At 42.9% G+C, this 16,690-nt stretch overlaps 1 protein-coding gene across 1 annotated transcript in view; it reads left to right on the top strand.

Annotated features, from left to right (window-relative positions):
- Positions 1–16,690, top strand: part of LOC138261520 (lipopolysaccharide-induced tumor necrosis factor-alpha factor homolog) — a 218,936-nt gene that overhangs the window by 53,057 nt on the left and 149,189 nt on the right. The window contains exon 2 of the mRNA XM_069210531.1: positions 2,799–2,864. Within this exon, the coding sequence (XP_069066632.1) occupies positions 2,822–2,864 (43 nt within the window). The 5' untranslated portion in view covers positions 2,799–2,821. The remainder of the gene's footprint in view (positions 1–2,798; positions 2,865–16,690) is intronic.

Here is a 16,690-nt window from a genome sequence, read left to right on the forward strand (position 1 = left end):
AACACAGAACTGGTGGTTTGGGTAACAGAAACAGTGCCTGCGGGGAGTTGTAGTCATGTCAGTCCCTGTACTAAACAAACTTGACAAATGATATCCCCAAAAACGAGTACACTTCGATTGGGAGTTACAAAACAAGGGTATTTGGTAAAGGAAACTCTGGGCTGCTGGTTTGGGTAGCAGCAACAGTGCCTGCTGGGAGTTGTAGTCATGTCAGTCCCTGTACTACACGCATTTGACAAATGTTTTCCCCCAGATGAGTACGCTTCAATTGGGAGTTAACAAACAAGGGAATTTGGTGAAGGAAACACTGGGCTTGTGGTTTGGGTAACAGTGCCTGCCTGGAGTTGTAGTCATGTCAGGCTCTGTACTACACATACTTGACACATTTTATACCCCCAGACGAGTACACTTCAATTGAGAGTTATCAAACAAGGGTATTTGGTGAAGGAAACACTGGGCTCGTGGTTTGGGTAACAGCAACATTGTCTGCTGGGAATTGTAGTCATGTCAGTCCCTGTACTACACACATTTGACAAATGTTATCCCCCAGATTAGTTCACTTCAATTGAGAGTTAACAAACAAGGGTATTTGGTGAAGGAAACACTGGGCTGGTAGTTTGGGTAGCAGCAACAGTGTCTGCTGGGAATTGTAGTCAGATTAGTCAGTGTACTTCATACACTATACAAATGGTATCCCCCCAGAAGAGTACACTTTACAGTAATTGTGAGTTGCCAAACAGGGGTCTTTGGACGGATGAACACTGGGATGGTGGAGTGACAGTAAAACTGGCAAAAAGTGAGCTTTGGGCATGCATGACATAGCATACCATAGCATTTTGGTGACATTTGTAGTGTTGTGACTTACAAGACTCCACTCCCCCGGATAATCCTGACAAAGCCTCAGGATGCAGGGTGGCCAAGACATTCTCTTACCAGGGATACAGTTGTAATGAGGGAGTGGGAGGGCAACCGCCAGTCTTCTTGGCCTGCAGCTGGTACCTGGAGACCAGGGAATGGACCTTGCCACTGAGGTTGTTCCACCTCTTCCTAATGTCCTCCTTTGTGCTCAGGGTGGTGCCTACAGCATTCACTCTATTGGCTATCCTGTCCCACATTTCCATCTTCCTACTGAGAGGAATGTGCTGGACTTGTACTCCAAACAATTGTGCCTCTACTCTTATGAGTTCATTTACTATGACTCTTAACTCTTAAAACGTGGATTTTTAGAATGTGACATGGTGGAATTTAAAAAAAGAAATAAAGGTGACAATGTCTTACTAAAGAGGAGAAGTGCAAAGGGTGTGACTGGGCAAAAGTGTGTTCTGGGTGTGAAAAGAGATGGTGAGAAAAAAGTGGTGCCTAGTATCCTTTCTGCTGTGTTGAGTGATTTGCCCTGGCTTCTACGTGTTGCGTTGCTGGTGCAGAGGATTGCGTTGTGTGAAGGGATGTGCTTTATAGTGTCATTTGCAGGTATATCCAGTGTGTCAATGTGTGTCAGGTGTGTTGTTTTTAAATCCATCCATTGTACCGTTGTGTATTACTTTGCTGACCCCGAACCGCCAGGGTTCAAACAGCCACTGGCTGACTGCCATGGGTGTCCACCACTGCGACTTTGGACTTGTAATAAGGTCAGTTGTTGGTCGCAGTGTTGTCGGCTCTGGAGTTGGACCACCTATTTCCGGGCTTCCGCATTGCTGCCAGACTGCCTTTTTTGGTTGGAGGTCCTACCTGTATAACTCATAATAGGGCGGTCTGAAAGAATGCTAACATGGTTGTCTTTTCAGGACTCATAATGAAGCCCATACTATCCCATTGTGGGTGTCGGTTTATTCTGAAGAAGCTGGTAACGTCAGTTACAGGCCTTACTGGAAATATGAGATACCTTGGTACACCTGCAGATTTGTTCATCTGGACATTTTTGTCTGAAAATGAAGAATTACAGTGTAAATCAGACGCAGAGCATGCAATTCCACAATTAATTTCTAATTTCTCTTGGGAACTCCCAGAGCTACCAGTATACTCAGTATCAGTGACTTCTGGTGAAGCTATAAAGGAAAGCAATTTGGTCCACTCTTAATGAGGGCCATAGATTGATTGTGTTAATTGTATACAATGGTGGATGTTCATTTGTTTCATAGGTGTTTCTTTGAAATAACACCAGGTGTACAGTATAGTTTCAATGTACAACACTGAGTATCAAATCAAGCAGTTTCAGATTACCCTGCGTCTACATTTGTGATTTATTTTGCCAAATAAGTGTCTACCATTGCATACTAAACACAGCAGTCAACTGTGCCTGAGTGGCCTGATATATCCATCCATCAGTGGATGTATTTCACGGACAAGCCTTGACCATTTAGAACTTTAAGAAATAATGAGGCATGATAGCCTTGGCCAGGCTGATATCTATTCGACTGGTTATGATGTGCATTCTGTACTTTGAAATAATGCTGTACCTCAATCTCAACTTTTAAATATTGGCTTACAAAAGTAAAGGTTTAAAGAAGTCATCCTGCACAATATCCTACAGGTAAGTAAATGTGGATTTATAATAGTAAAATACTCCCACATGTATGCTTACTTTGACGACATTATGAGAGTCAATATCTTGCAATTTATATTACTATGGGCCCATATTTTTTAATTTGATTACTTGACGTTGAACTCTTTGAGAATGCTCATAGAGTCAAAACTAAAGTTAAGATAACATATTTCAAAAATTCCATTTTATTGTGGAAGGTAAGGTGTAACATAAATAAAAATCAGTGTTAAATTTTTTGTTTATCTACATTTGACAGAAGACAATTTACCTCCCCTCAAGATGTATGGCCAGCAACCTTACGTACAACCATACCAAGTACCAGGTACCTATATCAATGTGGTAACTACTGTATTGTGGCTGTGTCGGTACACTCTCATTAAGGGAAATACCATGGCTTTTAAGTGATTACATATTTGAGTTATTAAATAGTCAGATTGTTTCTTAAATAATTAAAATGATTAATGTATTTATATGTCCATTTGTTTGCCTATTCTTTTTTAAACTGATAAATCTTGCAAAGGTTTACATGTTTCTTGCAAAATGCAGCAAATGCCTTGCCTAAATGAGTTTTTATGAAGCATGCCATGTTATGATATTTATTTCCAGACATCAAATATATCATCCCTTGTATTTGATATTTCTAGCAGGAGAGAAATTAATCTGTGTACATGTTGGTGATATGATGCAAAATTGTGAGGTAAGAACAAAAAACTGTGGGCCTCATTATGATTGTGGAAGTCTGAAGACCGCCACACTCGTGTTGACAGTCGGACCTCCTCACCCCTGGCAGTCAACCTCCCAAATATAACTTTGGCGGGTGGACCTGCCTAAACACTGCCTTCACCGCCAGGAGCATGGATCCCGACATAGTGACGGCAGTCGGGCTTGTAATCAGCTATGGCGGCACTAAACTCAGCGCCTCCTGGCTGATTACAACCCCACTTTCCCCAGCCTTTTCATAGCGGGACCCTGCCATGAAAAGGCTGGCAGAAAGCTAGTGCTGGGGCTATGGTGTCCCCCTGCACTGCCCAGGCAAGTGACATGGGCAGTGCAGGGGCCTTGCTGTCCAGCACCATTTGGAATGCGCACTGTCTACAAAGCAGACAGTGCACATTCCGACAGTCACCCTCTGTGACGGCATTGGACTGCACCATGTGGAGTCCAGTGCAGCCGCACAGTTCCCACTGGGCTGACTGGTGGAAGCCTTGGTTTCCACTGGTCAGCCCAGTGGAAAACTTGTAATGGGTCTTGTGGGGAGACCCCCAACTCCACAGCTGTCTCTTCACCGTAAATCTGGCGGTCGGTTTTTCTGATCGCCAGACTCGTAATCAGGCACTGTGCCTCATTTCTTTCTCAATTACTTTTTAGATTACAGTTCACCAGTCTTTTTCATGAATAGAGTCTAAATGAAATAATCTTTCTTTGGGCAGAATTTTCAGTCTGACTTTTAGTGAGTATTGTCTTCATCATAGTGCACACCACATTTTAAAAGTAAATCAGTATTGATTCTGGTACATCTCAATTGATTTCAATTTCTAACTGCAGAAAACAACAGATTGCTTGAGTGTGTTGTCCATAAAGGAGGATTCCATTTCATTAAGGCATACAATAGTGTTGTTTTATTTCCATTAATTTACCAGTTTTCTAAATGTAATTCCCGTGGAAGGCTCAAGAAAATGAAAGCAGTACTCTTAATATAGCCTTACTACGGATTATATTGCTCGGTATTGTGACAAAAAATTGTGTCTAAAATATCATGAGACATAATTATCATGTCAAAAATATAATGATACAAGAATATCAAGGGACAAAATATATTGTTTTAGGTCATTTACATGTTTTTGTTTAAATTTAGTTGTACACAATATCCTTAGTTGTGTGTGTTCTAGGTTGTTATTATTTTAATGTTAAGGATGATTTGTTATTTTCAGTGTTACTTTTTTTGATTTGATAATACATTTTGAGTGTTATTTATTTTATGCCTTTTTAGCAGGTTGTTGGGTTTATAGGGGAACAGGCTGGAAAGTATTTAAAATATGCATTTTTTAATTGATTTTTAAAATTGTTTATAAATTGTAATGTGTTAGACAATTAATTATGTAAACTTTTTGGTAACTTAAGAGATAATTTTAACAATATAGTAAACATTTGAAATTGGTTAATTAAATGCTTGTGTTAATCATTTCATTTTTTTAATGATTTGAATTTTAATTAGTTTTATTTTGTGTACTTTTTTGTTTAATAAATCATTTTATATTTGTATTATATTTTCAAATAATGTGTATTGTAATTTTGATCTGTTATTAATTTATTTCATTTTACTTTTGTGTTGGACTTTTGGGGTAATAATTTTAAATGTATATTTATGTTTTAATTGATTTAGGTTTTAAATACTATTTTATGTATATGTTTATATGTTAATTTAATGTTTTTAGTTTTTAATAATTTATATATATTATTTAAATAAATTGGGCTATAAATGATACAATATTGTGTTTTATTCAGTTCTGAAAATGTATTTTATAATTTGATCTTTGTATAAGTAATCTATTTTGTATCAATTTAGGCCAGGGGAATATTAAATCATATCAAACTAACTTTACAAGTTTGTTTAATGTAAAATATTTTTTATTATTTCTTTTTTTACTGTTATTCTTGCATTCTTATTGTAATTGTAAATACTTTCTTAAAAGTTTACTATCTAGTTTATCATATTATAATTACTTTTATTAGTATTTCTTATTTAAGATTAATACTTTTCTTTTTAAAATATGTTTACTATTTTTGTCAATTATTTTAAAGTATATACTTTTAGTTTAGGTTTGGAAGCGATCCATTTTTAATATATTTTTATATTATAAGCATATTCCTAATGTAATATTATTTTTAAAGTTATGTATTATGGCTAACATTTATATATTTAACTATATTCTGACAATATAGTGGTCTTCTATATTTTTGTTGTTGAGTTTTTTTTTACTTTAAATAAAATTATGCAAAGAAGATATTTGTGTCCTCAATATGTTTTTTCACTACATTTTTGTCGCTGATATTTTTGTCAGAGGTATTTTTATCAGACAGCCATATGGCTAAATTTAGAGAAGGGTAATAAGTAGAAGTAGTTGCTATGTCGTACAAATCACAACTTCACAGACTGCATTTTGTTAACTCTGCAAGCTTTGAAAGTTTAAAGAAATACAAAAATGAGTGGTTTCCGCAGACCTTTCAATCAGATTAGTTAATGCAAACCATAAACATAAAAACAAAACAAACAAGTTGTACATTAAACCCTTTGACATAACTATTCAATCAAAATTAAAAAACATAAATGCATCGCACCTGTTCCTTGAGAAGCCATAACTTTAGTCCTTTAAGGTGCAAGGTACAATGCAGCATAGCTCTCCATGAAGGCCACACCCTGACCCACCTAAAGTACCTACAGGAATTTGGTGAATCCCCTAATGTATGAATTAAAAATAGGACTCCTAGCACTCGAGCACCTAACTATTGTTTTCACAAGGTGTAAGGTGCAAAATAAGTTGTGTATTGGATACTAAAATGCCAGAATAAAAACAGCAGCTACTTCCCTTCCCTACCCAGACCCTATCATCAAGAGTTTAACCACGAAATTAAAGAACACCAATAGGAAGGTCTAAACAAAAAGACAGCCTTACACACTTGATAAAATATTGCTAAAAGGACCAGTCTGGTGATGTTGCCTGTCAGTGTAGGAGGCTGGCCTGGCTTATGATGGGTACCTTGTGGTACTTACACCCTGTGCCAGGTCCAGTTATCCCTTATTAGTAGAGTAGAGGTGGTTCTAGCAGCTTAGGCTGATAGAAGGTAGCTATGGCAAAGCTTAGGCTGAACTAGGAGACATGCAAAGCTCCTACTATACCACCTGTATCATATAGCACAATATCATAAGAAAACACAATACTCAGAGTTACTAAAAGGAAAGGTACTTTATTTTTATGACAATATGCCAAAAGTATCTCAGTGAGTACCCTCTGTTAGAAGGTAAGTAATATACACAAGTTATATGTACACAAACCCAAAACAGGTAAGTAATAGTAAGAAAAGTAATGCAAACAGTGTAGAATTACAATAGGATGCAAGAGGTGAACATAGGTCTAGGGGTAACACAAACCATACACTCCAAAAGTGGAATGCGAATCACGAATGGACCCCAGACCTATGGGAGCTTGTAGAGGGTCGCTGGGACTGCAAGAAAACAGACAGGGTGTCCAAGATACCCCACCCCAAGACCCTGAAAAGTAGGAGTAAAGTACCCCTACTACCCCAAAAGGACACAATAGTCGTGATAGGGGGATTCTGCAAGAACCACAAACACCAGCAAGGCACTGAAGACGGATTCCTGGACCTGAGGACCTGCAAGGCAAGGGGACCAAGTCCAAGAGTCGCGATAGTGTCCAGGGGGGCAGGAGCCCAGAAAACCCCCGATAAAGGTGCAAGGAAGCTGCCTCCGGATGGAAGAAGCTTAGGATTCTGCAACAACGAAGAGGACCAGGAACTTCTCCTGTGGATGGAAGATGTCCTATGTCATGCTAAAGGTTGCAGAGGTGTTCCCACACAGAAATACAGCAAACAAACCCTGCTAGCTGCAAGGGTTGCGGTGGAGGTTTTTGGGTGCTACTGGGGACCAGGAAGGACCAGGATGTCGCCCCTTGGAGGAGGAGACAGAGTGGGCGCTCAGCAACTCAGAGAGCCCCCACAGAAGCAGGCAGCACCCACAGAAGTACCGGAGCAGGCACTTGGAAGATTTCTGAACCAGAGCTGGCTTAGAGTCACAAAGGAGGGTCCCACGACGTCGGAAGCCAACTCAGAGGGTTGAGCACTGCAGGATGGAGGGCTGGGGACCCAGGCTCAGCTGTGCACAAAGGAATCTGTGGAGGAGTGCACAGGAGCCGGAGCAGCGGCAAATCACGCAGTACACAGGTTTGCAGTCTAGCGTGGGGAGGCAAGGACTTACCTCCACCAAACTCGGACTGAAGGATCACTGGACTGTGGGAATCACTTGGATAGAGTTCCTGTGTTCCAGGGACCACGCTCGTCAGGATGAGAGGGGACCCAGAGGACCGGTGATGCAGTCTTTTGGTGCCTGCTTTAGTAGGGGGAAGATTCCATCGACCCACGGGAGATTTCTTCTTGGCTTCCAGTGCAAGCTGAAGGCAGATGACCCCCAGAGCATGCACCACCAGGAAACATTCAAGAAAGCCAGCAGGATGAGGCACTACAATGTTGCTGGTAGTCGTCTTGCTACTTTGTTGCGTTTTGCAGGCGTCCTGGAGCAGTCAGCGGTCCATCCTTGGCAGAAGTTGAAGAGGGAGATGCAGAGGAACTCTGGTGAGCTCTTGCATTTGTTATCAGAAGAATTCCCCAGAGAAGAGACCATAAATAGCAAGAAAAGGAGGTTTGGCTACCAAGAAAGGGAGATTGGCTACCAAAAAAGGTAAGAGCCTATCAGAGGGGGTCTCTGACGTCACCTGCTGGCACTGGCCACTCAGAGCAGTCCAGTGTGCCCCCAACACCTCTGTTTCCAAGATGGCAGAGGTCTGCGACACACTGGTGGAGCTCTGGTCATCTTCCCTGGGAGGTACTGGTCAGGGGAGTGGTCACTCCCCTTTCCTTTGTCCAGTTTCGCACCAGAGCAGGGCTGGGGGATCCCTAAACCGGTGTAGACTGGCTTATGCAGAGATGGGCACCATCTGTGCCCATCAAAGCATTTCCAGAGGCTGGGGGAGGCTACTCCTCCCCATCCCTTCAAACCTATTTCCAAAGGGAGAGGATGTAACACCCTCTCTCAGAGAAAATCCTTTGTTCTGCTTTCCTGGGCTGGGGCTGCCAGACCCCAGGAGGGCAGAATCCTGTCTGAGGGGTTGGCAGCAGCAGCAGCTGCAGTGGAAACCCCAGAAAGGCAGTTTGGCAGCACCCGGGTTCTGTGCTAGAGACCCGGGGGATCATGGAATTGTCCCCCCCATCACCAGAATGGTATTGGGGTGACACTTCCATGATCTTAGACATGTTACATGGTCATGTTCGGAGTTACCATTGTGACGCTATACATAGGTAGTGACCTATGTATAGTGCACGCATGTAATGGTGTCCCCGCACTCACAAAGTTCGGGGAATTTGCTAGTGCCAGGGTGCCCACACACTAAGTAACTTGGCACCCAACCTTCACTAAGTGAGGGTTAGACATATAGGTGACTTATAAGTTACTTATGTGCAGTGAAAAATGGCTGTGAAATAACGTGGACGTTATTTCACTCAGGCTTCAGTGCCTGTGCAAGAATTGTCTGAGCTCCCTATGGGTGGCAAAAGAAATGCTGCAGCCCATAGGGATCTCCTGGAACCCCAATACCTTGAGTACCTCAGTACCATATACAAGGGAATTATATGGGTGCACCAGTGTGCCAATGAGAATTGGTAAATTTAGTCACTAGCCTGCAGTGACAAATTTAGAAAGCAGAGAGAGAGCATAAACACTGAGGTTCTGGTTAGCAGAGCCTCAGTGATACAGTTAGGCACCACACAGGAAACACATACAGGGCACATACTATGAGCACTGGGGTCCTGCCTTGCAGGATCCCAGTGACACAGGGGCTAAAACAAACATACATACAGTGAAAATGGGGGTAACATGCCAGGCAAGATGGTACTTTCCTACAGTCAGCCAATGTGTTTAGGGCTATAAAGTGCATAGTACATGATGGGCAATAAACTTTGAAGTACCTGCTGCCCATCGGCGAAAACACAGAAACACCTTCACTTGCTGAAGGATAGGTGCAAAGTTACTAAGTGTGAGGGCACCCTTGCACTAGAAAAGGTGCCCCCACATAGTTCAGGGCCATTTCCCCGGACTTTGTGAGTGCGGAGACACCATTACACGTGTGCACTGCATATAAGTCAATACCTATATGTAGCTTCAGAATGGTAACTCCAAATATGGCCATGTAACATGTCTAAGATCATGGAATTGTCCCCCCCATTCCAAATATGGTATTGGGGAGCCAATTCCATGCATCCTGGGGGCTCCACTATGGACCCCCAGTACTGCCAAACCAGCTCTCTGAGCCTTGCCCTGAAGCTTCAGCTGCTGCCACCTCACACAAAGGGTTCTGCCCTCCTGGGGTCTGGGCAGCCCAGTCCCAGGAAGGCAGAACAAAGCATTTCCTCTGACAGCAGGATGTTACACCCTCTCCCTTTGGAAATAGGTGTTACAGGCTGGGGAGGGGCAGCCTCCCCAGCCTCTGGAAATGCTTTGAGGGGAACAGATGGTGCCCTCCTTGCATAAACCAGTCTGCACCGGTTCAGGGACCCCTTGTCCCCTGCTCTGGCATGAAACTGGACAAAGGAAAGGGGAGTGACCACTCCCCTGTCCAGCACCACCCTAGGGGTGGTGCCCAGAGCTCCTCCAGTGTGTCCCAGAATTCAGCCATCCTGCTTTGCAAGGTGTGGGGGCACTCATGAGGGCTCTGAGTGGCCAGTGCCAGCAGGTGACATCAGAGATCCCTCCTGATAGGTCCATACCTGATAAGGTAGCCAATCCCCCTCTCAGGGCTATTTAGGGTCTCTCCTCTGTGTTCTCTTCAGATTCTGCTTGCAAGTTTCCTTCAGGAATCCTCTGTAACAACTTCAGCATCCTCTGACCTCAGTTCAACCGCAGCCTGCTCCAAGAAACGCTGTAACTGCAACAAAGTATCCACCAGAGATACTTTTCTTTAGCAATCTCAGCTCCAAGTCTGCAACTGCAACAGTTTCCAGGGTGTGCACGCTCTGAGGACTCCCTGTCTTCATCCTGCACCAGAAGGACCGAAGAAATCTCCAGTGGAGTGACGGAGTCACTCCCCTGCTCCAAGCAGGCGCCTTCCAAGATGACGACCGTACCCTTGGACTCATCTTACAGTGACGAGCGTGCTCCTAAGGCCACAGAGGATGGACATCATTGACATCGACTGTCCGGAGGTCTTGCTGATGCAATTTGGAGGAGGAAAGACATTGCCTTCCCAGAGAGCGACAGTACCCCTGTGTACTGCGTCTTCCTCACCTCCTCAGGCCTCTGTGCACAATTTGCAAAATTTCTTCATGCACAGCCTGGCCCAGGTCCTCAGCACTTCATCCTGTGACGCTCAACTAACTGAGTTGTTTTCCAGCGGCATGGGACCTTCCTTTGGTGTGCTGCATCAACCGCATTTTGCACCTCCTTTGTACCCGTGTCCTGGGACCTCCGGGGGTGCTGGCTGGGATCCTGAGGGCTCTCTAAATTGCTGAGAGCTCACTCTTCCTCCTCACACAGAGTTGAGGCCCCTCAGGTCCCTCCTTGGTCCGCCCAGTGCCATTTTGACGCAAAATGTGCTTTTGTCATGGCCAAAGCTTGTTGGTGACTTCCAACCCGAAATCACATCTGCAACAATCTTCACATCGTGGAACATCCTTTGTATCATGCAGGAACCCGCTGGCATCTTCCCAGGGTGCATTTCTGCAGTCTCCGACTAACTGTGGACTCTTCTTTTTCACCCTTTTCTTGGTTAGAAAGGGCTCCTGTCCTTCCTGGAACTTCTTTCGACTTCCCCTTCTTTTGCAGGTCTTCAGGTCCAGGAATCCAGCAGTTGTTCTTTGCAGACTTGGTTGGCTGCTGCAAAATCCCTATCATGAGTGTAGTGTGTCCTAAAGAAACTTGCAGTACTTTACTCCTGCTTCTCTGGGCTCTGGGGTGGGTTAATTTACTTACCTTTGCTGTATTCTTACACTCCCATCGATTCTGCACACACTACACTTGTCTAGGGGGGAATTTGTGATTCACATTCCACTTTCTTAGTATATGGTTTGTGTTGCCCCTAGACCGATTTTCTCCCATTGCAATATATATAGCATTTCCTATTGTTTGCATTGTTCTATGACTATTTACTTGTCTAATTTTGGTGTCTAGTGTATTTATTATGTATAATACTTACCTCCAGAAGGAGTATTGTCTCTAAGATATTTTTGGTACTGTGTGACCCAAATAAATACCTTTATTTTTGGTAACACTGAGTGTCTTTACTTGTGTATAAGTACTGTGTAACTATAAGTGGTATTGCAGGAGCTTTGCATGTCTCCTAGTTCAGCCTAAGCTGCTCTGCTATAGCTACCTCTATCAGCTGCTAGAACACTACTACATTTCACTAATAAGGGATAACTGGACCTGGTATAAGGTGTAGGTACCCAAGGTACCCACTACAAACCAGGCAAGCCTCCTACAATACTACTGTGGGGCACCAGCTAACGTTGGCAGGATGGGTGATGAGAGCAGTATTGTGCTTGCAACAGATCTAATATGGCCCCTAACAGCCCACCTACAGTGCACCATCAGAGCACATCTGCAGCCTAACATTGGCACATTCATAGAGCCCTCCTAGGGGACTCTACCTGAGCATGGTGGGAGGGGGATAGAGGCATTATGGCCCTGAATTATGAGGGCCTTACGCATGCATTACGCCACTTTGTAGCCCCATGGGCCACATTATTCCTGCTATGAGCATAATGTATGCAAGGGGTGATTCCCCCGATGGGGGAGCTAAAAAAATGTCACAAAGAAATGTAAAGCATTTCTTTGCTGCATTTTTTTGTGACATTTTTAATGCCTGCACAGAGCAGGCGTTAAAAGGAGGCACTCTCTTATTTGACTCAATGGGCTTTGCAGGATTAGCATCAAATGTTTTTACGCTAATCCTGCAAAGTGCCAAACTAGCGGCAAAAATATGTTAAATACGAAGCACACATGGTGGCATTAGCGCAGGGCTAAGGGGTGCAAGAAAAGTGCTGCTGCATTGGATGCAGCACCACTTTTCTTAAATCAGGCCCTATGTTTCTTGATAAGTACCTGTAATGCCCCCTAGCAACCCACCTTCAGGGCGCCAACTATGCCCACAATTTACGCTTTCCTAAAATAGAGAGCCTAAATCCCTATTTTGGGGAGTCTTTTGCCTTAATCATTTTTTTTTAAATATCAATAAACTGCACCAGCCAAATGTTCAGCTTAATGCTTTGAGGATTTTACAACTCCATGACGGCTGATCTGCAAATTTTTATTCCTAGGGCTTGACATTCATTCCTCAGCAGGACCCTCAGCTCCATGATTAGGCAGGAGAAAAGACAGAGGGCATCCAACAATGTTTTCCTTGTTCGATGTCATAAGGGACACCTCGTATCCTCACGTCGTCCTTCCTCCTGCCAATTGGGCTTGACATCTAGGATGGGGAGCACGCCCAGTCTAATCGACACTAGTGTCCTCCTGTAGGCCACAGAATAGGTGACCTCAAAAAAGATCTGATCCCCTTGCTCCTCGTACGATTTTAACACCAGCCATCAATGTACTCACTTGGCTCGGGTTGTTTTCCCACAGACTTTTCAGACTCATGCTTTTATTAACAATTTTCTTGAAGACTTGTCATAGTTTGTTGAGGCAGAGGGTCTTGAAGTACCGTTTGAAGCCACCTTTCCATATGTGTAGGTTGACCAACCATGATGTGTTAACAAGTCCTTAGCAACATTCGTCAGCATTTTACAAAAGCCCCTGACATGGCTAGGGATTGCTTTACCAGTGAAAAATCAAGTCTGACTTGTGCAGGCGATGCGGACCAACAACCGGGAGATTCGCTTGTAAATCTATATTATAAACTTATCCAGTAGACTAGCATTATTTCATCTCTGTATGACAGAGTAGGGATCGGTTTCGATTTCATTACTGTTACTAGGGGTTTGAGATTGTGTTTCAATTAGATTTAAATTTTCCAACTCTTGAAAGGGGTTGCTGAGAGCATCTGGTAGCCTCGTACTGCTTGGCACTTGTCCCCTGTGCTCTTCTCAGAGCTCCACTTCCACCCTGCAGCACAGACCACGACCCATGTCTGTCCACTGCACCCACTCTGCAATCAGTCTTCCACGTCCAGTGTGGTACCGTCTGCCAGGGCAGCCTGCAGGCTCAATTCGCTGATTCTTCACGCTCCCTGGACCTGAAGCTGATACGCTTGTTTTCTTCCTTGCACGTTCCCTGTAACGTTCTCTGCATACTCTTACCTGCTGACCAAAGAAAAAAGACTGCCTTGGTGTTGCAATAGAAAAACATACGTATCGATTTGAAAACGTGTGTGGTGGCATGATGACGGCACCTGACAGACAGCCCGTGTTTCTTCATGATAGTCCTTACTATATCCGTACTATTATCATAATCTCACTTTTTGTAGCCTGCAAGCAGATGGTGAGTTATCTGCAAGAGACCATCACCTTGTTTCACGCTTATTTAGTGCCTGAACAAAGCATGCAATAAAGTTTTTTTTTGAACAACCACTGATTACAGGCAAACTTTAACTGGGACTAGGCAATGTTATGTAGAATATAATGCATACATTGAATTTATATAACAAAGAGAAAATATTCTAATTAATAGAATCCAAGATAGCAGACAACATAGTTAAATAATGCGAAAAGCAGTGGAAATACTGACATTTACTGGCTGCAAAAACATGTTTAGGATACCGACTCTTAAAATACATTTAACAACATTAGTACGAAAAGCATTAGAAAAGAAACCAATCGATTTCGTCTTTATAATGCGAGTGCCGAACTGTTGGCTTTGCCAATGATTGTCTAAAAGCATTACTAAAAAAGTAACAGTTAGTTAATTTCAAAATTCTGGAGGAAATCAAACACATCTTATGGTGTCTAGATGTTTTGAATATACATAAAGGGCATGGTTTATTTTTCAATCCTTTTCATTCAGGAAGCTCTGAATAGAATTAAAAAAAGATTGATGAAGTGTCCGAATATAAAGAGAAATGCTTAGCAAGGCAGGATTTAGCTATTTGCGCATTTGAGGCAGCCCAGGGAGCAGGTTTATGGGCCTACAGAAGAAGTATCATGCTATGTACACCTTCTGCCTCAGATGCCAGCTCAATGAGTTCTGCAGGTGGCCCCTCCTCTAATGCCTTAAAGGTCTTTGAAGACCAAAACGTCTGCTTTCATTAAATATGTGGAATGCAGAACATAAAACAAAAAACTACTAAAGTCATACTGCAGCAAAAATAACCGTGTTGCCGTGCTTTTACAGATAAGTTGCGATGGTGGGGACCAACACCACAATGCATGGGGGTTTTTGATGGCTATGCAGCGCATAATGGGAGAGAAATAGAAAACACATGCAGTGTCAAGGAGTGCTGGATGAAAAATAAAAATGTAGACCCTTAATTGTGATCAGTGTAAAGAAACAAGTCAAGCAATTATAAGGATAGAAAAGAGGTTGTGCTCCAGGGCAACGGCACACAGAAGAGGAAGGCAAACCGTCAAATAAGAAGCTAGAAGTTGAAAGGGACAAGAATGCCAACCAATGGTGATCAATGGGCAGGCTCTAAGCCCACCATAAGTTTACAACAGGTCTTTTCAAGTAGGCTGCTTACGTTGTCTGGTAGACCTGGCCTGTCAATAAGTAGGAACTAAAACAAATATGTGAATGCAAATTAACAATCACAAGCCATGTATTAGTCAAAATGGTGAAACAGTTTCTTAAAAAATATTTTCATCTTTTGAAATGGAGGAAATCACACATAGAGGCTTATATTTCAACCCCATGGATAACAAGGATATCAAGAATATTGACACAATGAAAAAATCACATCCATGAGGGACAATTTAAGTTGTCTGGTAGGCCTGACCTAACAACAAATAGGAACTGAAACAAATATTTCAAGACATGAACAATGCAAATTGACAATAACGAGCCATGTATGAGTCAAAATGTTGAAATAATTTGTTTAAAAATATTTTCATCTTTAGAACTGCGGAAAGTCCTGCACACAGGTTTATGTTCCAACCCAATGTATTCCAAAGATATCAAGAATACTGACACAATGAAAAAATCACATACTTTTTGGACAGGAAAAGAACAATGGGCTTTATTACACGTTTGGGGGTTGGACTCCCAGGCCACCATGTTGGCGGTCCTAAAAAGACCTCCATGTTGGCGGTCTTACAGACGCCTTATTACGAGTATTACAGGCAGTAGCACATACTGCCAACCAAAAAAGGCAGACCACCAGCATCACGGAGGCCTGGAAATAGGCAACCAATCACTGACCTCATTACAAGCACAAATTTGTGGCAGACACCCATGGTGGTCAGCCAATGGCAGTCCAAACCGCAGCGGTTCGCAACACAAAAGTAATACACAACAGCACATTGGATGAATTTGAAAACAAAACAGCTGACAGACATTGCCACATTGGACACACCTGCAAAGGACACTATAAAACACACCCCTTCACACCCCACAATCCTTGGCATGTTCACATCAAGACCCAGCAAGACAGAGCAAATTTACTAATCCGCACACCATAAATTAGGCACCCCTTTTTTAATATCCCATACAATACCCTGCACATACTTCACTCCATTCTCATTGCACTACCCCTGTTTAGTAAGAGCTTTCACCCACTTATATATATATGTATATGTATATATATATATATATATTTTTTTTTTCTACCATGTAACCTTCTAAATAATCCCCGTTTTTCTGAGGATGAGTTTAGTGTTATGGTGAAAGAAATAATAAGAGTAGGGCCACAATTGTTTGGAGCAGAAGTTCAGGACACTCCTTTCAGTATGAAAACAGAAATGTGGGACGGGATAGTCAACAGAGTCAATGTTGTAAGCACCCCCCTTCGCACTAGGGAGCACATTAGAAAGATGTGGAACAACCCCAGGGGCAAGATCTGTTCCCTAGTCTCCAGGCACCAGCTGCAGTCCCTGAAGGCTGGCGGTGGCTCTCCCAGTGCCCCATCACAAGTCTATCCCTGAGAGGAGAAGGTCCTGGCCATCGTTCATCCTGACGACTTGACATGAATACCCGGGAGAGTGGAGTCTGGTAAGTCACAACGTTAACAATGTTCTCAAAATGCCACGTCATGAATGCTTATAGCTCACTTTTTGCCACTTTTACAGTTACTCCACTCACAAGCCCAGTGTTCGCTTGTCCAAAGATCCCTGTTTATGAACTCCCAATTGAAGTGTACTCACCTGAGGGGAGAGCATGTGTCAAGTGTGTGTAGTACAGTGGGGGACATGACTACAACTTCCAGCAGGTACTGT

This window comes from Pleurodeles waltl, chromosome 10 (genome assembly GCF_031143425.1).
Source record: "Pleurodeles waltl isolate 20211129_DDA chromosome 10, aPleWal1.hap1.20221129, whole genome shotgun sequence".
Taxonomy (NCBI): Eukaryota; Metazoa; Chordata; class Amphibia; order Caudata; family Salamandridae; genus Pleurodeles; species Pleurodeles waltl.